Source organism: Ambystoma mexicanum, chromosome 2p, assembly GCF_040938575.1.
Source record: "Ambystoma mexicanum isolate Mex_15411 chromosome 2p, UKY_AmexF1_1, whole genome shotgun sequence".
Taxonomy (NCBI): domain Eukaryota; kingdom Metazoa; phylum Chordata; class Amphibia; order Caudata; family Ambystomatidae; genus Ambystoma; species Ambystoma mexicanum.
The window spans coordinates 407,533,094-407,556,610 of NC_090923.1; the positions used below are offsets into that span (position 1 = coordinate 407,533,094).

At 44.2% G+C, this 23,517-nt stretch overlaps 1 protein-coding gene across 2 annotated transcripts in view; it reads left to right on the plus strand.

The window, feature by feature from the left end:
• The window catches only part of CFAP20DC (CFAP20 domain containing), a 2,832,435-nt gene that overhangs the window by 1,496,282 nt on the left and 1,312,636 nt on the right, over positions 1-23,517 (plus strand). For both annotated transcript variants that reach the window (XM_069643752.1, XM_069643753.1), the window contains exon 11: positions 14,181-14,291. In XM_069643752.1, coding sequence (XP_069499853.1) covers positions 14,181-14,291 — 111 coding nt within the window. The remainder of the gene's footprint in view (positions 1-14,180; positions 14,292-23,517) is intronic.

Consider the following 23,517-nt stretch of genomic DNA (forward strand, 5'->3'; position numbering starts at 1 on the left):
TCTGGAAAGCCTGTTTAGGCGATCAATACTCAACTTACCAAAATCCACGCCAATGGTTCTGATTACACGTGAACTGTCTTTAAACGTCACTTGAAGCAATCGTTACTCGAAACAGCATAATGCTATATAGAAAAATCATTGACCCATCCAGCCTACCGATTTCTATACTGGCAAAAGTGGAGATGATCTTTGGCCACTGCAAAATACTGACCCTATGGGAAAATGGATGTAAAGCAAACTTGGTGGAAATTGACAGCTCTATTGAAGAACTTCTACGGAATCCAACAAAAACAAAAAAAGTCTAGACGATACCAATTGGATTGCAACCTTAGAAAAAGTTGCGAACTACAAACTGACATTGCACCTGCCACCAAAGATGAGAAAGCTAAATGATCTTCAACCCTTCTTAAAGAAGCACCCGAACAGAAAACTACGAACAACCCTTCTACGGGCTCGGCCTAACCTATTGACATCAAATGAGATATTGAACATAAGAGGAATCTCAGCGTCCAACAGTTGTCGCTTTTGCGACACACAGTCGACTCCTGAAATGATTCGGCACCTCCTACTATCCTGCCTAGGAACAAGGCATTGTAGAACACCATTGTAGAACACCTTACTTGATCCACCACTTGGACAAGGGACATATAGCAGAAGAACATATAGCAGAAGAACAACTTTGGTGGACCCATTTAATAGGAGGAGCCAGTTCGTCATGGGCAATAGCCGCGGCCAAAAGATCTTTGCTTAAAATTAATGAACTTCAGACTTGAGGCTAAGAACCTAGCATGATCTATGTGACCATGGACTTATTTGTTTAGCTTTCTTTTTCTTAAAACAGTTCTTTGCTTCGAAATCCTTGACTTCTTTTACTGTCTTCTTGTATTCTAACTTCTATTGCTAGACGCTTGTAAAAATCACCTCAATGATTAAAATCTCATAAATTAAAAAAGAAAACTGTCCAGGGTACGTTGCAAAGAGGAAAGTTACCAGGTCAAATCTGGCAAATTGATTATATTGGTTGTATGCTAATCAGCAAAGACTTTCAATATGCATGCCCCACTGTGGATACATACTCCAGATATTTGATGGCATTGCAGTGTGAACATGCTATACAACTGAACATTAAGTTGTTAGATCAGATTACGCTGCATTGTGGTGTACCCTTGCAAATTCAAAGTCAAAAGGCAAATTGATTCTGGAATATTGTGAGGAAAAAAGCATTGAGTGGGTGTACCACATCCCTTACCACCCAGAGGGATCAGGTTTGATTGAGAGAATGAATGGGTTGTTGAAAGAACAGTTGTGCAAATCTGGCAATGAAAGTTTAGCAGGCTGGCGTGATCGCATGTTTGATGCGGTACATGTGTTGAATAATAGACCAGTGAATTACCATGAGACCCCATTGGTGTGATTAATGATTCCTGCCTTACAGATTCAACCCAATTCAGCTAGAGAGACTTTAATGTACAGGGAAATTACACCAGGTTATTTAGCTCCCTACCAAGCAACCCCAGAATCAGCAGGGGTAGACTTATATTCTCATGAAGAGATCAGGTTAGACCCAAGAGGTATAATTGTGCTTGAAACAGGGATTAGAGTAAACATTCCACCAGAACATATGGGATGGATTGCCCCTAGATCTGGATTAGCATTGAATGGCATTCAAGTGCTAGGAGGGATCATAGATGCAGATTACCAAGGAGAAATCATAGTCCTTTTAATGAACAGTGGAGACCAAGGGCCTCATTACGAGATTTCCGCTAAAAACAGGGTCATTACCGGCATGGAGGAAGTAGCGGTTCCGTGCTCCTTTGACGCCGCTAATAGCAGCCGATTAAGAGTGTGCGAGCACGCGCGAACCCCCATGCCGGTAATGGCCATACCGCCATGCCGGAAAAGGGCTTCCAAAGCCCCTATAGCACCATCGCAGGACCCGCCGATACGCCTCCTCCAAGGAGCAACCCCTTAATAACGACCCGGTAATAACATGCTAATACCGGGCTCGTAATACCGGACCCGGAAGTGATCGCGTCGGAATAGGAAATGCGCCGGCGGCCATCTTTAGAAACACAATCCATTGCAATCCTCCCAAACCACCACCGCTACATAGGAGAGACCAGGGCCATTGTGTACAACATGTCCAAGGCAACCTGAAAAACCACCCCCGCAAGAAGCGCTTCTCAGATGAGGAATTGAATATGTTGGCAGATACCCTCGCTGCCCATGCCGATGAGGTATTCACAAATAACCTCAAAAGGGAGGCGCAGATGAAGAAGAAGGAAATTTGGGAGGAGGTAGCACGCAAGGTGTCAGCGGTAAGCACCACCCCCCGACAGTCAAAGACTGCAAAAAGAGGTGGGACGACCTCCGTCTCAGGGTCTGGAACATCCTGGCCAGCAATCAGAGGGAGGCCTTGGCCACAGGCGGGGGTGCGCACTCACCGGTCAGACTCATGCGGTGGGAGGAAACCTGAGCACAGCCATCCAGATGGAGGCCATAGAGGGCTTTGGGGAAATGGAGACGGGTGCCGCGACATCTGGAGAAGGAGGTGAGTGACCCTTCAAACCCCAGTAGGCCAAACCATGACAACTGATGTGAAAGTGAGCCGAGCCAAGGCAATGCATGGCCCATCGTACACACATTTACAGATCCATGTCCAGATGGAGGCCCAAACACTGCCACACTGAAATGCATGCTGTGTGCCAATCCCATTACCAACAGACACCCAACACACAGGGACCATTTGCATGTAACACATCACACAAAGCCCAATACAATGGCATACCACCTGGTACGTATCAGTGCCAAATGGAGATGCCACAGCTAATGCCAATATGCCCCCCCTTGAAACTACCGTGTGATACACCTATAAGATTGCAATGCATGGGAAATGAAATACCGTACAGCACCATCTCATGTTTCATGCATGTAACAGTGTCACTGATGCCCTGCATCTCTTCCTCCCCCACAGGCACTGATGGAGAAGGTGGGAGCCAGGACCCATCCACAAGGCCTTCCACGTCCAGGGCCAGACGCCGGCCACTGGCCAATCCACCTCCGGGGCAGCACCACAGCCCACAGCCCAATCCAGGGCAGGTGCACAGGCCATGCAGGCACACAAGGACACCGCAGTAGTGGACGTGACTGCTACCACAGAGCTACCAACAACAGCCAAGAGGGAAGCTGATGGCACCCAGTCTGCTGCCACAAGCTCAGTGGGTGAGGCAGCAGCCACAGCCCCACTCAGTGACGTTGATCTAGGAGCAGAGGAGTACGTGGACCTAGAAGGAACAATCCATGTGGAATGTCCACACACCCCTAGCCCCCAATCCACTCTCCAGCGCGACACTCAAGCCACACTCTCCAGCCCCATGCTGGATCCTGCAGTTCCACTGCACAGTTCGACCTCAGTACCATCCCCGAGGCCAGCTCTGCAATGGCACACCCAGCCGCAGCACCCCCAACCTCTGCTGCTCCCACTGACTTGGAGGCACAGCTGTCAAGGGTGGAGGCAAGGCAGGACACCATGATTGACCTTGTGCGCCAATATGTGGTTGACAGAGAGGAGACACGGCGAGAGATCCGTCGGGCCATTGCTGGGAACACTGCCGCCATTAGTGCCTGTGCGGTCATGATCCGTGACAGTTTGGGGGCCGTCACGCAGGTCCTGACCAGCATCCTGCAACACATGCAACACCAGCAACCTGCACTGGCCTTGCCAATTCCAACTGCGTCCACCCCATCCTCCACACCGGAATCCTCCGCACCCTCCAGCCCTGTGTGGATAACAAGGCAGAGTGAAAGGCAGAGCGAAATGCTGCCCCCAGACACAAAGAAAGCCCACAAATAGTGCGGGATGACAATGGGTGTGGGGGGTGGTGGTGTTGGTGGTGTATAGGGGATTAAGGGGGTGTTCATTGGGGGTATGGGGTGTTCATTGGGAATATGGGGAGATCATTGGGGGTATGGGGTGTTCATTGGGGGTATGGGGTGTTCATTGGGGGATATGGGGAGTTCATTGGGGGTATGAGGTGTTCATTGGGGGGAATGGGGTGTTCATTGGGGGTATGAGGAGTTCATTGGGGGGTATGGGGAGTTTGGGTGTGTTGGGGGGTGGGAGGAGGGCATGAGAGTGGTGGAGGGAGGACAGACATTTATGTAGTTTTCATTAATACACCCGTTGTGTGCAAAATCATTTGATGCCTGGACATTGTTCATTTTGTGTGTATTCATTTTATTCATGACAGTGCACAGTGCCCAACTCCCCACATACCCTGTGTTCATGTCCACATGGACCCAGTGTTCAGTGTAGCACTGACACATATCCATCAACGTCCCTGTGGTTAAGAAGTATTCATCAATCAGTGATTGGCTTACAGCACGGCCATCTTGTGCATCACGTACTGGCAGGGGTGCTGCTTCTCCTCCATCATCATCCTCATCATCCTCACCCGGGGCATGCATGTCAATGTCAGGTGGCAGTGGTACATTTCTCCGGATTCACATGTTGTGCAGCATGACACAGGCCATGGTGATCTTTGCCACCTTCTGAGGTCCGTAGGCCAATAAAGGAGTGCTCCACCAGACCTGCTTAGGCAGCGGAACTGCACCTTCAACAGGCCAGAGGTCTGCTCAATCACGACACGGGTACGGGTATGAACCCGATTGAACTCCTCTTTGTGCCTGTTAAGCGGGTTCTACACAGGGGTAAGTAGCCACGGCTTCAAGAGATAGCCTCCATCACCTGCATGTCAGCACAAAAACGTCTGTGTGAGTCATTCTGAGTTGCCACCTTTAGGATTCACGGCCATGGCCGCAGCTATTTGGTGTTGACATGCACATGTCCCTGTACGCATGCACACAGATTGATTGGATGCATTGTGTACTGCAATATGGTCTGCTAGTGTGGATTGCGCTGTACAGATGATACAGGGTGTACACTTGCATGCTGATGCGGTTGTACTGTGGATGCGGAATGATGTCTTGCCTCCCATAATTGCAGTGTGTGCTACTCTGTGCCTAATCACACTAGCGACATTTGCACAGTTCTTATCATGTTTAGTCATGCATCGCTTCACATACCCATGGTGGCCTGGTTGTGCGACTTGCATGTCGTCATTGATGTACGGCATTGATCCCATGTATGGCAATGATGTGTCATGTTGGAGTTGGGAGGCTCAGGTCAGAAGTGTTTAGCTCTGAGTGCATTGTCCACTCACCGCCCATTCCCACCCAGGTGGGGTATGCATCCCCGCCCATTCCCACCCGGGTGGAGTATGCATCCCCACCCAGGTGGAGTATGCATCACCCCATTCCCACCCAGGTGGAGTATGCATCCCCCACCTCACCACCCCGAAGCACAGCTATGGCCTAGGCTGGCAACTTACCGTCACCAGGCACATTGTCCAGCATGTCGCTCCATGTGACGGGGTAGCGTGGAGTTACGCAGCACCATGGCATCATGTGTATCAGGCGCAACAATGTGTGATGATCTTGCTGGAGTTACATACTATCTGCACATTGATGGAGTGGTATTGCTTGCGATTGCGGTACAACCCCTCTATTGCATGAGGGACTACCAATTCGACATGGGTGCAGTCAAGGGCACCGACGCAATTGGGCATGCCTGCCAGTGCATGGAAGCCTCCTTTGGTGTCCGCAAGCTCCTGGGCAGTCCATGGTAGCGATATGTGGGTGCAAGAGTGCTTCAGGAGAGCATCCAGCACTTGGGTCAGCATGCGTGAAAAGAGTGGTTGTGATATACCATGCAGCTGGCCCACTGTGTGCTGGTATGTGCCTGGGGCCAGGAAGTGGAGCACAGACACCACCTCTAGTAGCGGGGGGATGGCAGTGCGTATTTCAATGAGGGTGACGATGTTGTCACGTATCTTGTCCACAATGGTGGTGATGGTGTCCCGGTCCAACCGGTACAGGTTGTGGATCTGCTTAGGGGTTAGATTGAATGGACTGGGTCTGATGCGAGGGATTGGTGGCTGCCTACGAGGTACCACTGGCTGCACTGGTGGTAATTGCTGGGCCTATCTCACCCTCCTTCTCCTCCTACCGTCTCCTGCGTATCCTCTGTGCTGCCTGTTGTTGTAGCTGTAGTTGTTGTTGTTGCTGTTGTTGCTGTTGTTGCTGTAGTTGTAGCAGTACAGGCATGTCCTCCAGCCCCATGATTGCAACAGCTAGTGGTATCATTTTGGTGTGGGAAGGGGTGTGGTGTGTGGGTGTGCTCCTTTTATAATGGGACAGGCTCCATTGACTCCACCTGTGGGGATTGTGTGCACCTGTGGCAGTTGCTGACACTGCAGGTTGCTATTTACGGGTGGTCTGCGATGCCTGTATTGCCGCTGTCGTGCAGGCCCTAATTACTGCCTTCGGGATGTCGGTAAGTGCATGTCCGCGTAACTTGTGATGTCCTCCTATTACCGGAATCCCGGTATTTCCACCGCGAAGGGGCGCATGTACTGTTAATGACTCCAATCAAGCATTCCCACTAAGTCAGTGCCTCGTCTGGGACGCCCAAGGGAAGCCCTTATTTATATATTTTTATGACAAGTTATACTCTGGATGATAAACCCTTATATAACGCCCCTCTCTTTGAATCCCCCTGACCTCACTGAGCCAAGAATTAGGTTTGTTTTGCAATTTAAAAGATTTATTGGAAAAATTAAACAATATATATATATTACACTTTTATAATAAATTAATATTTGATATCACCCTTAGACATATGACAGTGATCAACACTGGGTGATGTTACACTAGCACACTTATTGTATTACTTAGGAGTTGGTATGGAAAGGATAAGGTAACAGAGAATACTTTTATGGTTTCAAGGAATGCAGTGATGGAAAAGAATGCAGCACAGGAATAAACTGATATGTGTTCAGCCAAAGCTAATATGTTCACTTTTCCCCTTGTGGCAATTCACTCCCCCCCCTTTATGCAATATAAGGAGATGGAAGTAATGCACACAGTTCTCAGGAATACAATCAAATGTAGTTCAGTTCCCCCCTAGCAAGCTTGGAGCACCAGGGATGATTTTAAACCACAGGCAAAGTACTTTAAATGTGGTATGCAAAGAAGGGAAAAATATGCTAAACATGATTTTAATTCTCTATAAGAGATTCAGGGTGGGTGATAGCTCCTTTAAATCAGTTCAGGATCACTTTAGCAATGCTCTATGAATGAGTGTCCGGTTGCAAACGAATTTCAGCAAAGGAAAGCAAGAAGCTACTATTTTGACAAGTGAAGAAATTTGAGCCAAATCGCAAATCGCGGCACTTTTTCTGAGTGCGTCGAGCGCGATTACGGAAAAAGTATAATGAAGTTCTGGGTTCGTTGGAAAGCCTAGAATCTTAGCTTTAAAATGAAAGTTAAATCTCGCTTCTAGCACAAACGGTTCAAGAGATACGGACGATTTTATGAAGGTGGTTTTTCAGGAATTAAATACTGATTCAAAATGGCAAAATTACATTTTTCAGGTTTAAAATCAGAGAATGAACACACGATTCCTATGATGCAGTTCTGGACAGGTTCAAATGTTTTGAATCAGATTATTTTAAACTAAGAGATTGGTTTTGCACAGTTCTGGCTAAGTACTCACACTAGGAATTTGAAATAGTCCGTCAGCGTCTGGTCAGGTTGGGACTGGACTCCAGGCGGTTGGTTCTGAAGTCACAGCTATCTGAGTCAGCTCTGCTCTGCTGGTCTGGTCTGGATCTCTGGTTCTGGTCTCTCTGGTTCTGATCTGGTCTGTGGTTCTTCTGTCGGCACTTCTTTCTGGGTCTGCTACCCGTTCTGGCAAAAGTTCTTGGCAAAGAATTCAACAGCTCGCCCTGCTGTAGAATAGTTTGGTTGGATTGCTGGATTCTAAAGGCCTGCTGAAAAAGGATTTAGCTGGTGGTCCAGGCCTCTCTGCTTTAAGTTCTGGAGTGAAGTTCTCCGTCAGAGTGCTGCGCAGGAATTCAGTTGAAGGTTGGAAAATGAATGTGCCTGTCTGGCTTCCAGTGGCTCTTTTTATGTCTTTTGAAAATGGGTGTGGATGCTAACTTTCTTTGCCCAACCCACTCACGATTTGATAGGTCAAGGATTTCTCGTTGACCTGATTTGAGAAGGGAGCAGTGAGTCATCAGGTGTCATCTTTATGGCATACAGAAAGAACACTCCCCTTTGCTTTTACCTTAGAAAATCATTTTCATAACTAAACACATTTCCCAGATACACAAGTGGTTGACATTACATATACACATCATATATCACATAAGGTAGTTTCTGTTCCAACTCTGATGTTTCTGGGAGCTTGGATTAAGAAATGACAACATTTTGTGCTTTTTGTTTGGTTTACCAATGCTGGATTTTTACCAAAAATGACACATATGTACACCGCCTCTCTACACATATTCCAGTAAATTTTCATTTTTCTAGCGTGAACCCTGTGTCTTCAATCTCCATAGTTCATGGGGTTTTGCCTCAGAACATGGTAGAGAGTTCTAACACCTCTTAAAATGTGCACAGAAAAATCACAAGAATAATGATATTAATTATACAATTTTGACAAGTCCGTACTATGAATTATCCATCTTTTTTAAAATTATGCTATGGCCCAGAGGGGTGTGGTTTCCCAAAGCACATGGTGGAATTTCTGGTTTGTCCACTTCCTCCAACTCAAGTTGCTCACAGAGGCACTGCCCCTTGTTAAGAAAGCAGGAAGGCAATGAATATGTCATGGGAATTGTGCACGGAATCGCACAGTGAACAACTTTGAATCTAACAACGTGCATACAATACCCAAGACTTGTGTATACTAAAACCCAGGAGTGCAAATAGAGTGAAACAATAATACCAATATATGAAAAGGGATGTGGGGTAAGCACTTAGAACCTCCTTATGACTGAAAGGAAAGTCGGCAAACTCCTTACCCACTATGCTATTACAGATACTGACAGCGCTGAGCCCACGTAGAGGGCAAGCAAGGACAGGATCTGTGAGCTGACACTCTGGAAGATACTGAATAAGGAACTTAGAAACAGTACTCACAAGGACCGGAAAGACCACTTGAATGTCAGTAAACCCACAAACCCAGTTGATCAAACTGGGACCCAGAAGGCTATAACAGCAATGGGTGGAGGATAACTAAATACATAAAACCTAAGTCAAGGGGCAAGTAGGACATGTGATTATAGAATAGAGAGGAAAACAAAAGGCATTCACACATGGGCTAGTTACAACTGCACCCCACACCTAATAATCAATGGGAAATAAATGCAGAAGTGCAAAGGAAAACATGGAATGGATCCCAATAGAAGGTAAGGATCAGGAGCAGGGAAAATTATGTCACAAAAGGAAACCTTTCCCACCCATCCAAGGAGAAAAGGCAGGAAGCTAAATCTATAAAGGGAAAGACTAATGCATTAATTTTTTCAGTAGCAAAGGACAGCATCAAAGAAACAGAACACAGGCAAATTGGGCTGCATCAAAGGGTAGAGCACAGAGAAAGGCTGCCTGCAGACAGAGGAAGACAGAAAGGGAAATCCAGAAAGCAGAAATCAATTAAGCACATAAATTCGAAATCCAGGGCAGAGGAACAAGAAACAGGAACTAGGAACTAGGCACAAAAGCTAGGAACCAGGAACAAGGGACCAGTCACAACAGGAACACTGCAACAATGACCAGCGCTGGACTGAAGTAAACTGAGGCTTTTAAAGCTGCTTAACGAGCACACCCCTTAGGTGTGCCGCCTGCTGCACCTGCAGCCACAGATGTTGCCTATCCTCCACCCAACCTTGTCCTGCAAGGGAGGAGGTGAAGCAGTGAGCCAGGCATTCTGGGAAGCATAGTCATTAGATTAAAGTAGCATGCTGGCTGCCAAAAACCTGGAATGGATCCGGAAGGGAAGTAACTTGGAAAATAAGGTTTTAGCGCTCCCAATTCATCACAACACTGTAGCATAAGGTTCGGAGGAAATGTGCAGTAGGGAATAAACCCCAAAACATGCCCCCAAGTGACGGGAATGGGAGCGAAGGGAGCGAGCCGTGACACCCCTCCCCATTTCTCTCAAGAGGAAGCCATTTACGACCCCCCCTAATTTAACATTTGCCTGAGCCAAGGAAGGCTCATTGTTCAGTTTCCTGCAGTCCCCAGCTGCTCCTACCCTAATCCAATCAGAGAGGTGTCATCTCCCTTTGGTGGGGGCAGCAGAATGCAGCCAGCCTGGGAAGAGTGGCTGAGCAAGTTTCAACTCCTGTCGGGGGTAGTTGCCGGGCAGAATTCCCTCTCTTTTAGCCAGGCTTCAGCCAAATGTCACTTTTGTTCCCAGTTTTTCTTCATTCAAAACAAACTTACAATTTTTACACATGCAGCTAGAATGCTGATTCTAAGTTCAAAACTATGACATTTAACAGTTGCAAACTATGTGACACTCAACAGTAGGTCACCCCTTTACTTTAAACATTTAGATTTTAGTGTCTTTCAGTCCAATTTCACTTCAGCTGCTGACATCCACGGCTCAGCCAGTTTCATTATGAACATTATTTTGGGCTCTTTCTCTTTCCAGATTTTGTATGCACACAAGAATACATTCTGCCAAATGTCTGCTGGTGTTCAGTGAGATTTTTGAATATCGTGCAATGTTTAAAATAGGCATTTTTAGCTTGCATTTCAGAGAAACAAAGGTGATTTCAAAGCGCTTTTTGAGCCAACCGGCACTGCTCTTTTTCCTTTTGCACACATTTCACCCATGGCACTCCTGGCCCATAAAGCTCGCATTGGTGGGTGGTAGGTCAGGCGACCATTTTGGTGTGCGCAAAACTGCGCGGTTTTCCTGGATCCTGGCGCCAATGTGGGCTTTTCCGCCATCTTGGATTTCCTAAACCCACAGCACCAAATGTTGCAGCATAATACCTCGAACATGGGTCAAAACCCCTGACAGTACGCACGCATGCCTGTATGAAGGGGCACGGTAGGGGCGTGGCGCTACTGGCGGTTTGTCGGGTCCTAATGGCCCGGACCCGTTAACGTTGCCGGTAATACCATTCCTCCATGCTCGTAATGAGGCCCCAAGTGTTACCGATTCATAAAGGAGACCGAGTAGCTCCTATTGTCCCAGTTAAGTTGTCCATGATTAAAAAAGGGAGCCCCCCCACAGTGTTAACTACTCGTGGAGATCGTTGTTTCGGCTCTTCAGATAGCATGGTACCAGGTGCGAAAGCGTGGATCGAAGTGGCCCACTGGTACCAGCAAATGTTAATGCGTCAGGCAAGGACCAAGTAGTCTTAGTGATGGAACCTTGCAAGGAAAAATGGCGTTCTGTGCACACAGACAAATGTTACTTAAGAGAGTAATTATCAACACTGATATCTCTTTTCTGGGTTTGCTTTGTAGATCCTGTGTCTGGCTTGTGTGATTGTGGGACTAAATGGATTCCTTTCGGAAGAGTCAAAGGGCATGCTGCAACCGATGCAAAATGTCACATCTGTGCCAGTGATCGATGGGAGTCTGATGATGATGAGAAATGATGTCGAAAAGCAGCCCAATGCTGATGTCAAAAAACCAGCCAGACCGAAGAACAGGATTCGTGGAATTCAAAAGGCATGTCAGGTGCAAGCACAAACAACATTGATGTCAGCTGTGCAAGAGATGTGCTTAGGGCAGCAAAGATATTCACCAATTGTTGCCCAAATGGAGAACATATGGACATATCTAGCATGGCAAGTTTTAAACAGTTCACATTTCTGCTTGACTGACGTGCATCATGGAGAAGCTTTGCTGACTACCTGTTTAGTAGCAGTGCTGATGCCTGCTCCGATCCTGAGGCAAATTTTCAGGGTCATGCACAATGATTCTGCAGTACAGGATTCCGATGTACGACATTCCTTTTCTGTTTACGAGTATTGCAGGTTTTGCCAAGAAACAAATCGCAAATGGAGAAACCTGACACACAATATAACCTATAATGTGACTCAAGGCGATGTTTGCTAACGGATGACCTGTGAACCGAAAGAAATTGACAAATGCTAACAGCTGAACCTAACTAAACAGAAAAATCAAACTGCGTTTGAGAAGAAATTGTGTGCATGAGTTCCAAACACATGTACCAATGTAAATAACACCATGACCTGTAATTACACAGTGGTATCTGCCAGTCATCTAAATCATGTGAAACTTCCAACGGGATGGCTTTTTTCATGTGGCAACATCACATACACATACATTCCAGCTAACATTTCTGGAGGTCCATGTGCCTTAACACGATTAGGATTAATGATGTTTCCTTTACACATAGCTATATATCGAAGCAAAATAACAACTTTTCTAATCTGTAGGACTATCCCCAAGTTGTGATTCACATGTGCGTTTGTTATCAGACATCGGGGTATTAGCACTGGGCTATTCATTAGTGGGAGTTTGGGGTTTAGCTGCTGGGGGCTATAAATCTTTAATCAAATTAGCGTGTTTAGAAGTTAAAGGACTCATTCACACTTCTCAGGCATTAGAGGAGTTGCTTCTGGATAGCAACGTTATTATAAAGGCAGCTTTGCAAAACCTACCCACCATTGATTATTTGTTGCTGAAACATAACCTGGGTTGCAACACAGTTGAAGGCATGTGATCATTCACAATCCATTGAAATCATGTTCAAGGGTTGAAAGTCTTAATATCCCGTGTCTCAAGATCATACTGGGAATTGGTGGGACTGGCTATTTTCGTGGATTCCTGATATTCAGGGTACCCTGCATTTCACTTTTGCTTGCATTTGTGTAATACTAGCTGTTATAATTGCTGGTTGCTGTTGTATTCAATGCATCTCCAACTTAGTTATGATGATTCGTCGGTTTCAGGAACCGACTGCAATGCCACTGGGCTATGGAAGTCAATATCCAAGGGTGGATTGTAATGCTAGAGCTAAAACATGGCGCTGGTATGCAGTGCATTCTGGGGCACTCAGAGCCATAATGGATATTTAGTCCATGCCTCAGTCAAAGCTACACTTGTACACAGATTTTCAGCATCGTTAGCAGTATTTTACTGGAAAAACATGTTTTCAATGTTATTCGTTGCTTATGTTGGTTGCATGGCTTATCCAAGGGCACGGTGCTCGCAAAGACAGTGATCCGCAGGTGCAGGCTGGGACCCGATAAGGTTGCCATGGACACTGTCAAAGTTGAGGATGAGGTACAGAATTGTTTTCTTTGCTGTTTTGAGAAAGGGAAGAACTCTGCTCCTTGGGGTTGCTGTAGGTCACTGCGGCTGAGGACAAGCGGTCAACCATCAATGTGCAGACGCTCATGCCAGAAGGTTCGAGAAAATGCCACCCTGCCTTTGTTGAGGGCTTATAATGCGGTGCTCTGGAACGGTCAGAAGAAAGCTTCAGTCGGAGGGGGGCGCTTTGCTCCTAGCCTGTTGGTTGCTGTGCTCTGTGCCTGGCTGTGTACCTGGCTTTCCAGCCGCTTCTAGCAAGATAAGGAATGAAGTTGCACCAACGGTGATGTATTCTCTTTAGATTACTGTCTTTTCTGTGATTTATTGCTGTTGCAGTTTATTCACTTATGTATGATCTTTAAAAATAAATATCTGTACAAGAGCTAATTTATCTTCTAATTGCGTGTGTATGGGTTAATCATTGAATTGCCTACCTGCGTCCAAGGTTTGCCCTTCAGTGTACTGGTAATAACAAAGATATATGTCTGTCCGTGCACTTTTTGGCAGGCGATACACCATGTGATCCTCCCGCAGAACACCACCCCCAAGGTCAGGATCAGGAAGCGTCTGCCTTTCCCTGGCCCTTGTGAAGGAGACTTTAGGCAGGGTGTTGTGAGGGATCCACAGGATTCATCACAAAGCCCACTGCCGTGGAAAATTTGAGTTCCTTTACAGCAATTTAACAACAAGATGTTCCACATTTGAGCTACTTTGACTATTTCAGACTAAGATGTACGTCACTCTCTACCGCTACTAAAGAATTCTGATGTAAACCATTATTAATATGCACAAAGACAGCAGGCATCTACATTTAACCCATAACATCGTAGTGTTGTAATCAGTTATCAAGTGAGAAAGCTTAACCTTCTTACCTACACCGTTTACTTGTACTTCTTGCATTTGAATAGATGCAAGGGGACTAATTGTGGATTTGTTTGGTTTCTTTCATGTTGCTGCCATTGGATCAATAGAACAACCTTTCATACAGCCACATCCTCCACAGGATTTATCATCCGATAGGAATAGCATCAGAAGGTTGCGAGTAAGAAGTGCTGGGAAGGACCGAAACGAGAACAATAATGGTAAGGTGACTGAATTATTTAATATTGTTCCTTGCATGATCATTTATCATATTTCTGCTTCTGTATGCTAATTATCATCATACAATACAATAAAAAGCCAGATATATGTTTGTCCAATGCAGTCATGCGCAGTCGAGACTGCCCGCTTCGCCTGTTGTCACTGCTAGAGGGAGCTGTTGCCTTACGAATAACATATTAACGCTCTGAAAATGTCTCTCCTCACGTACTTTGGCCCGTGTACATAGGCTTTCACATTAGTATAGGTCTAAAGCACTTCTTTCTGGAGGAACTCATACTATTGACTTCATTTCTAATAAAGGTAACATACAAGTTGAGTTTGACACACTCAGATATACCATTTTCATTGCATTTGAGAAGGCTATCTGTTTCATCTGACTATGGGCTATGACATTTAGAGAGTTTTACTTAAGTCTTTTACTTGCCGGTAGTGGCAACAAATGATTCTCTTCAGGTGCTTTTTAAGCTTACAGCCTGGAGCAGTGATATAAAGTCAATTGTATGATCATTACTGATATCAGAGTACAGTTACACTTTAGGTGTGCAAAATGTAGTACTCAAACAACGTCGCATTTGTTCTACCTGTACAAATATAAATTTGTAAATGTTTAGCTGTGGCCTGACTAATGCAGTCAAGCTATTTGTAATGCTGTATATGAAACCCATTCAACACATTCAGCGACTATGCAGCATTCTGAAAGCCATAACTTCCTGCTAGAACATCTCTGCAGAGAAATATGAAAGCTATATTTGTTTGTGATGGTGTCAGACACCCGCACACCTATCTTGCGCTGCTGTCCCAGAGACAAATAGTCGGTAGATTCCTCCTAACAGCGCTCTCTTTGACTCTCAGCAGCCAAGAGCACGCCTCCAGCCCTCCCATGTTACCCATGCAGGTTTCACTGGAAACAGGAAGTCAGGGCTCTCTTAGAGTAAATGACAATGCCTGTTTTCTGAAAAACTGAATGAGTTAAATGGATCCATATACAACACACAACTGTACAGGGATGACTATCAGCTAAGGTGAAATTATCCACCTATGTGTATAGGGTGTGACTCTGAACCCCCAGTAACTATTTTTCTGTATTTCATGTTCACCATTGTAACATTTTATATTGAATGGTTTGGTGATATTCAGTGATACTGATATTGCAAACACCACAATATCATTAATAAGAAGTCTACTCCAGAATAGATTTGGGGTCAGTGAAGCTTGGCTAGATATGGCAGAAAGGCTATCTGTCATAGTCGGACCAAAATGTAGGCGGTCATTATAAATTGAGTGGTAAGGATAAATCCATCAGTATTGTCTAAGTACCTCTAGATTTACTGTCTGCCCATTTCAGGGTTACAGTAGATTTATCTTTTGGGGTATTTAGTTGGATTAATGTTGGCTGTCACCTATGTTTACCCCTCCCACCCCCAAAATATGTGTGTCTCATTTTACTGCACAGAAGTGTGAAGTACTGGTTGGACAGCACAACTGTGCTTATAATGAGCATTGGATAGGGGTGAAAAGGATAGAAACAAATGGACAACAAACCTGGGAAAGTGCAACTGTGTTGACGAGTTGGATTTATGGTTATGGTAGTAGAGGTCCATGTATAAAACAAATATTATTTGGGAATACAACCCTCTGTTGATGCCGAGCAATTTTATGTGAAGCCAGTTTCTGGTACATTGATTGTGTGGTACGAGAATTAGTCAGCACGAGGTTGACTCGAGATGTGCCCATGGGCACCCTGGAATTGAGGCGGCTCCTTCGACAGTTCGTTATTAAATGTCCCTCATGGTAAATCAGGAGGATGGTCATGGCGGTGTCAAACTGAATGACAGGATTGCCAGAGCCAAGTGTTAATTGTGCAAAGGTAAATGCATAGAACACAAAAGGGAAGAGGGAAGGAGAAGAAGGGCTAATCTTGATCCTCCAATAGCCATTCCTTCTTGGCAACATAATGAGGGTTGTGATTGGAAGGTCAGTGTTAGGTGATGTGAGTAAAATGTCCAGCAGTAGTTGGGGGAAGTATAACAAATCATAAGAATACATACCCATCTATTGTAGAAAACTAGACACTAAACACTCTGTCCGAGGTATAGAAGATGCCCTCCTGTTTTTTCAAATAGTGAGGGAAACAATAAGTGTGTCATGTAGATATATGTGGCCTATTTAAGTATCCTGCCAAACTACTGGGTGTGCAACTTGTAATGCTGCTACACACATTAGTCAAGCAGTCCAGTCTTTAAAGTGGGCAGCTATAACACATATACTTCTTTCTGTACTTACAGTTTTCAAATGATTCAGACATGCCTTGAAGCTTAAAGTATGTACAAGGTTATGCAGTATATTGAAGATAGCCATGGGTATTGGGTATTACGAAAACATAAGTACTGTTGTGAAATTTGTTGAACCTACGAAGACTGTTAAATAGTAAGTAAATCGACAATTTGCCTCAAAACATAATGGGAATTAACAACTAAGAGCTTAATTTCGAGGAGCCGTGTGTGTAGTAAATTACATGCGCAAAAGTCTTGCCTAAGACTTTTATGCATGTGATTTGCTTCATGGCTCAATTTAAGCCATTTGTATGGTGGAGAAGAGGGGCATGAGTTGCAGACTGCTACTACATGACCCTTGTGTTATGTCCCTAATACTCTTTCATAGTCCTATAGATGTCAGCCATGGCCATCCCTCCTCCTCAGGAGCCACCACCACTGCCATCTAGAGGGCCTCAACAAGGGAAAAGGCGCAATGATGCAGAGGAGGATCAAGAGAGCCAGGAAGATGAGATATAGGAAATGCCATCCTCCAGCACCCAGAGAGAATCATGGGTGTGTTGGTTCTTTAAGGCCGTACAAGGGGTACCAAAGGCTTGGGCTACCCATGTTGAATGCATTGAGTGTGGAATCATACTCAGTCGCGGAAAACACAGGCAGTACTCTTTTGGTACCACGTCATATGCCGCCACACCCATTCATTTCATCAAGGTACTCTGAGAAAGGCTGTTCCTTTCTCAAGACGTAAAAGGCTGTCTTCCTCTACCTCATCTTCCTCAGCCGCTACTGCCACCACACAGGCTACTCCTGTGAGGCAGAAAATCCCACCAGCTACCTTGCAAGCCATAAAAGAGACTGTTTATCCATATCTTTCCAAGACAATAGTACTCTGTATATACTGCAACAAACCACTCTGCAGGGGGAGCAGTTTTGCTGGGCTTTTGAGGCTGTAATGAAAGAGCATGATTTGATATATGTTATTTATATCGCTCCTATCCACACGTATTTCAGGGTGTGACAGAAACACGAGAGCATGAGAAACACTGCCCGTACTTTAAATTTAAAGAACGCCTAACAGCTTCCCTTGTCCATCTGCCCCTCCATATCTGGGGTTGGTACCGCTTCCCTCATTTCCATCCCCCACCTTACTTCCTGGCCTCTCCTGCAAAAATAAAAACAATACAAAATCAAAAAACACCAAAAAAAACTTCCTTTTGGAGCTATCTTTCACAGTTTAAAAATAGAACTAAAAAGTATTCATCTTATGGATTCCATCTAGTTTACATTTTTCAATAAAATAGTTGGACTCAATAAGATTCTCCAACATTCCCATTAGCATTTCGTACTATGCTAATGGAAGTAATGGATAATTGTATACTAGAGGAAAACAAAAAGGGACAGAAATACATGTTCTGTCACAAATACTTTTCTCTAGCATACAATAAGAACCATAATCCATGAGCCTTCATGACTATCAATGGTCTCCGCAGTCCCCTTTCTAGGCCAGGCATCATTAAAAGACCCAGATGTCACGTGCACACCATCGTACAGGAAAGCCCATCTTACTGGCATTGAGACAGAGATCATTAGCCACACACAATGCCCAGATGGCCATCAGATAATCAGGGATAAAAGATGGGGAGCAGAAAGTAGTACAGGAAACTTTCAAGGAAAGATGTATGTTTTTGGAATAACACTGGAAATGAGGAGAGAAGGAAGAGATCAGATGAGCCAGCGGGACGAAATAGATCTTGAAGAGCCACGGCAATAGAATAGAACCGTGGGGGACACTGTTGGTAGAGAGTTAGGTGGTGGAAGAGAAACGACCCAGTTGCAGCTGAAAAGGGTGTTTAGTGAGGAAACAGATCAGCCAGTCCAGTGCCCGGTCCGTGAAGCCGAAGGTATCATATAGCCATTTAATGAGGATAGAATGGTTCACAGTGTCAAAGGCGGAGGAGAGATTGAGGAGCACTATCCTCAATCATCCTACAATCATAAATACCATATGCACTACTATTGTATCATTCCACAATATTACAATTAAACCACATAAAAAGTATGTACAATACACCTTCAAATAACAAGACTCCCCCAGACCTCTCTCTACTAATCACGTCCATGGACAGAACAATTAACGACACACATGGCAGCACCTGAACAGCTTTTTTTCACCTATGAAAACAGCTTTACATCAACTTTTTCCTGGTCCCCCACCCTTCCCAAGCCCTCTTTTATCCACATAATAACCCCAAATATATTTTCATTTTTTTTTCTTTTTCACTGTGCTGTCTACGGACAAAGGCCATGATCCACCAATCCAATATGACTGCCATTTCTAAAATTATGACGCACCTCATGTTTTCAAACATCCAGTCAGCGCACGCCTCTCTGAAATGTCATTAGTCTGTTATTAGAAATGTTGATTAACACTCTCCAACTTGTACCTGCTCCCTTCCCCCAGCAATCACCCCATTCAAATTCCAAAAACATAAATCAAAGAAGCTTTGATGAAACTTCTCTCCCTTCCTCCAAAGATGATAACCCTATTGAAATTCCAAATCTTGCCATTTATGTTTCCCATTCTAATAGCCCATCCCTTTAAAAAATAAATGATTTTTTTCTACTATAAGTATCTTGTATATTATTATGTGATAAATTCTTATTTTTTTCTTTAAATAGTCCACGGACATCACACCTGTTCGGAGGATCCATTTTGATTACTCTGCAGACAATGTGCCCGTTTCCAGACATCCATGCACCTTGAGTCTCCCACTCGACGAGGTCCGCGGACACCTGCCACCCCTGCCGACGCCCCCATATGTCGTCTTGTGACTCTGCCTATGTGGCATGACCGCATGTGTGCAGACGGTGTCCTTTACCGCAAACAGTTTGAAACTACATTTTCAGCCAAACTAGGGTGTTTTAATTTCATAGGCTACCTTTCCAGAGCTCCTAGACCCATTCTTTGTTAATCTGTCAACTTTATAAGGCCTATTTTCATCACAGTAGTCCGCAGACAGTTCCTCTGAAGGGACTCAGCCATTACTTTTAGCCATTCTCAATCTGGCACACCAAGAGAGAGCATATTTTCACAGCTACTTCCGGGAGACTTTCAGTAGTTTAAGAATGGCATCTGTCATGGCCATCTCACCTTCCCAGGGGCCACCATCACCACATCGAGGGCATGGACAGGGGAACAGATGCGATGATGGGGAAGAGGATGATGAGGAACAGGAAGATGAGGTAGAGGAAGTTCCTACCTCCAGCAGGCAGACAGAGCCATGGGTGTGGTGGTTCTTTATAACCATTAGGGGTGTACCAAAAGTCTTAGGCTGCCAATATTCAATGTATTGAGTGCAGGGGTTGTACTCAGTTGCAGATAACTTAGGCAGTACTCTTTTGGCACCACCTCCATGCGACATGACACTCGCTCCAAACACCCGATTGCTCTGAGAAAGGCTGTTCCTTTCTTAGGGAGAAGATGTTTTCTTCCTCTACCCTATCTTCCTCAACTGCTCCTGCCACCACATAGGCTACTCCTGTAGGGCAGAGGATCCCACCGACTGCCTTCCAGGCCATACAGAACGCTGTTGACCATTACCTTTTGAAGGTCACAATACTCTGTTTGTACTGGGACACACCGCTCTGCAGGGGGGCAGCAGTTTGAGTGCTTTCAAGGCTGTGTCATCTCTGCCACTGACCTTGGATTTAAGACACGCCCACCATCTTCCCCTGTCCACCTACCCTCTGTATCTGTGGTTGGTACCCCTTCCCTCTCTTCCTTCCCTCACCTTACCTTCTCGCCTCTCCTATAAAAAACAAAATCCGCAGAAAATATAAAAAGCCAGAAAGAGAAAAAAACACCTTTCACAGTTAAAAATTAGAGCTAAAAATAAAAATTACAAATTACAGGACCTCATGCGTAGTCTGCAGACATATGCAAAATTCCAGGTGTGGGGTGGGGGAATTAAAATCAATCAACTTGTTTTTTGTTCTGAAAATGGTGGCTCTTAAAAATAACTTTTTTATTTTTTAATGTGGGAGTTTTATATTCTGAACTAACAAATGTTCTACTGAACTTAATTATTCTTCCCAAAAACTGTTTCTATTTTTTTCTGTCCTTCTTTTATTTCCTACAACTACTAAAAACATATTTCGCAACATGTTTCAAGTGTTCACAAAAAGTGTTTCAGTGAACTTTGGATATTCAAAAGAAAAATCTGATTTCTGGCATCAGTCCAGTGTACTCCATCTCCTTGAAAGATATTTACGGCATGAAACTTGATGTTTTCGTTGTCAAAAGATGCCATTCCTAAAGCATATAAAAAAACACATAGACCTTTGTAGCAAACTGCAAAGATCATGCAGTCACAAGGCCCAAACTGTTGCCTCTATAATGCACAATATTAAAGTGAGCTTTACTGTCACAGAATGGTAATAAAGTTACCAATTTTAAGCCACAATCTACATACCATGAAACTTCCACTTTGTCCAATCCAATAGTAGCAGAGATGCCGCGACATTCAGTGTAAATCTTGAATGAATGGATCCAAGAATCTCCCACCATCTGCACGCTTTGCTTCTTCATAGCCATAGCCATCTTCTCAGTACACAACAAAGAAAACACTTCCTACCCTTTACTACTGTACACTTGAACTCCTCCTCCAGACCCACAAAACCTGATTCGCTAGTACCCCAATATCCTCTTTTCATGCCAGACATCCTTAGAAGACCCAGATGGCACTTGCGGATCCAGGGACTACTGAGTTGTCAGCCGACACAGCGGCACCTACAATGCTTTTATTCACCTATAAAAACAGCTCCCTATCAACTTTTTCCACTTGCCAACCCTTTCCAGGCCCTCTTGCGGCCTCCAAATGACCCCAAATGTGTTTTTTCAGGTTTTCCGTCAGCGGTGGTGGTTCGTGGATCTAACATAGCAACTATTTCCAAAAATCAGGTGCACCTCATGTTTTTAGTTGACCAATCAGCAAGCACGTATGATGTCTGCGAACATCACGCTGTTAGAGGTGTCCAGGGACTCCAAATGATGAAATGAGCATGCAGAATGGACCTTGATATTACAAATTTTTCGGACCTACTTTGTCAATTTTTTAAAAAAATACTGGACGGATTTACAGCAGATTTGCAAAAGCACGCTTTCGGGACCAAGCCGCTGTTCCTGGCGCAAGTTTGGTGAATATCCAGCCAGCGGTTTTGGATGTAGGCACGAGCAAAACCATTTTTCCATTGTGTCTATGATTTAAAAAATATTGGGCCCCTCATATAACTTTTCACCCCCTTGTCGAAACCACACCATACTTTGCAGAATCACTCCAAGGGGACAAAATGCTTTATTTGAAAAATTTGGTGAGGATTCGCCTGAGGTGGAGCACGGGGGGCAAAGTTATAAGCCACTCTCAAAGTGCTCTTTCTATGAGTTGAGGAACTTAATCATGAGAACAGGGCAATTACCGAAAGCCCTGTAATTATTTGTACTAAGCACATGTTTAAAACAAACCTTGCACATTACCAATCTAGTTACACAAAATGTAAAAGAGCCATCATAACATAGCAGATACAGAACATTTAAAATGTAAAACAGTACCTACAATTAAAATTGCACAAATATACAAAATTTACATTTTAAACAGTAATTCATAGTTCCCTTAGATAATATGACATATCAACCGCTAAGAACAAGGATTTCTCTGTGCCACTATGAAATCCCTAACGAGAAGGCTGAGCCAGAGACCGTGTTAGGAATATTTACAAATCTAAAAAAATATTCAGATCTCTCACACCATAGAGCCACATGAGATCACCAATTGTTCAAATATTTCATGTGGTTCAATGCCACATAATCTATGTATCCTATTCCTTAACCACAATTCCAAGCGGGGAATTAAAACTTCCAGGGATGGGAAATTATTAAAACACACTCTCATAAATTATCTCCTCCATGATGAGTGAGGACATTTAAGCAAATGGCACTCAATTTGACCCACTCACTTTTCCACCATGTTAATTTGTTTATTTATTTATTCAATGTGTTATAGGTTAACATAAACTTTAAACATGTAAATGAAGAAGTACAATAAATAACGTAGTTATTGTTACACTAAGCTTGGACTAAATAGAAACAATCAATACAACAAAGACAGAAAAACAGAAAATATTACAATGGACAATTCATCAAATATAACCGATCTAAAATTAGATCATTCAAGCAAAATAATATTTTCGATTTAGAATTTACAGTTTATGGATTTACAGTTTAAAACCTCAATGAGTGTTAGCAGTACAAACCAAATTATGAGCCAGTTAGGGGCAGTCCTTTCAAGTTCCTTACAATTCATTGCATAGCATTAATTCATTTGGTACATTACATTTGGTTATTTCCGTCCAAGGTCAATCACGGGAGGCTTACTCAATCGTTCTGGGTTTACTGTTTCTACCTCTTTGTCCTGGGACTGTGTTAATAGGTCAGCCACTATGTTCCCTATTCTGAACAAGGCCATATGAAGCCTCCTCTTGGAGGAATTGATGCAATAGTTCCCAAAAAGGGCCCCCTGGATGCTCTCCAGGTGGTGGACAAATTTGCCCAAATGGCTCATACGTACAGTCCCCATTATGGGGCATTCGGTCATAACATGTTTGATTGTTTCCTTATTAGATTTAATACACCAAAGGCGACAGAATCAATCTTCTTCACGCAATGAAAGAGAAGGGCCTAGGACACCTAGGACTGGGAGATGGTTAATACACAAGAGTAAAACAAATCTCTGCAGTTCGATGGATGGGCATAGGTCTTAATAGGGTTGAGCCTTCAGATAAGTATACTGAACATCAGAGATAAAGGATTAGCTTTTTAAGGAACCAATGTAGCTGAAATTTTCATTCCATGCCAAAGCCAAAAGTTTTCCAAATGTGT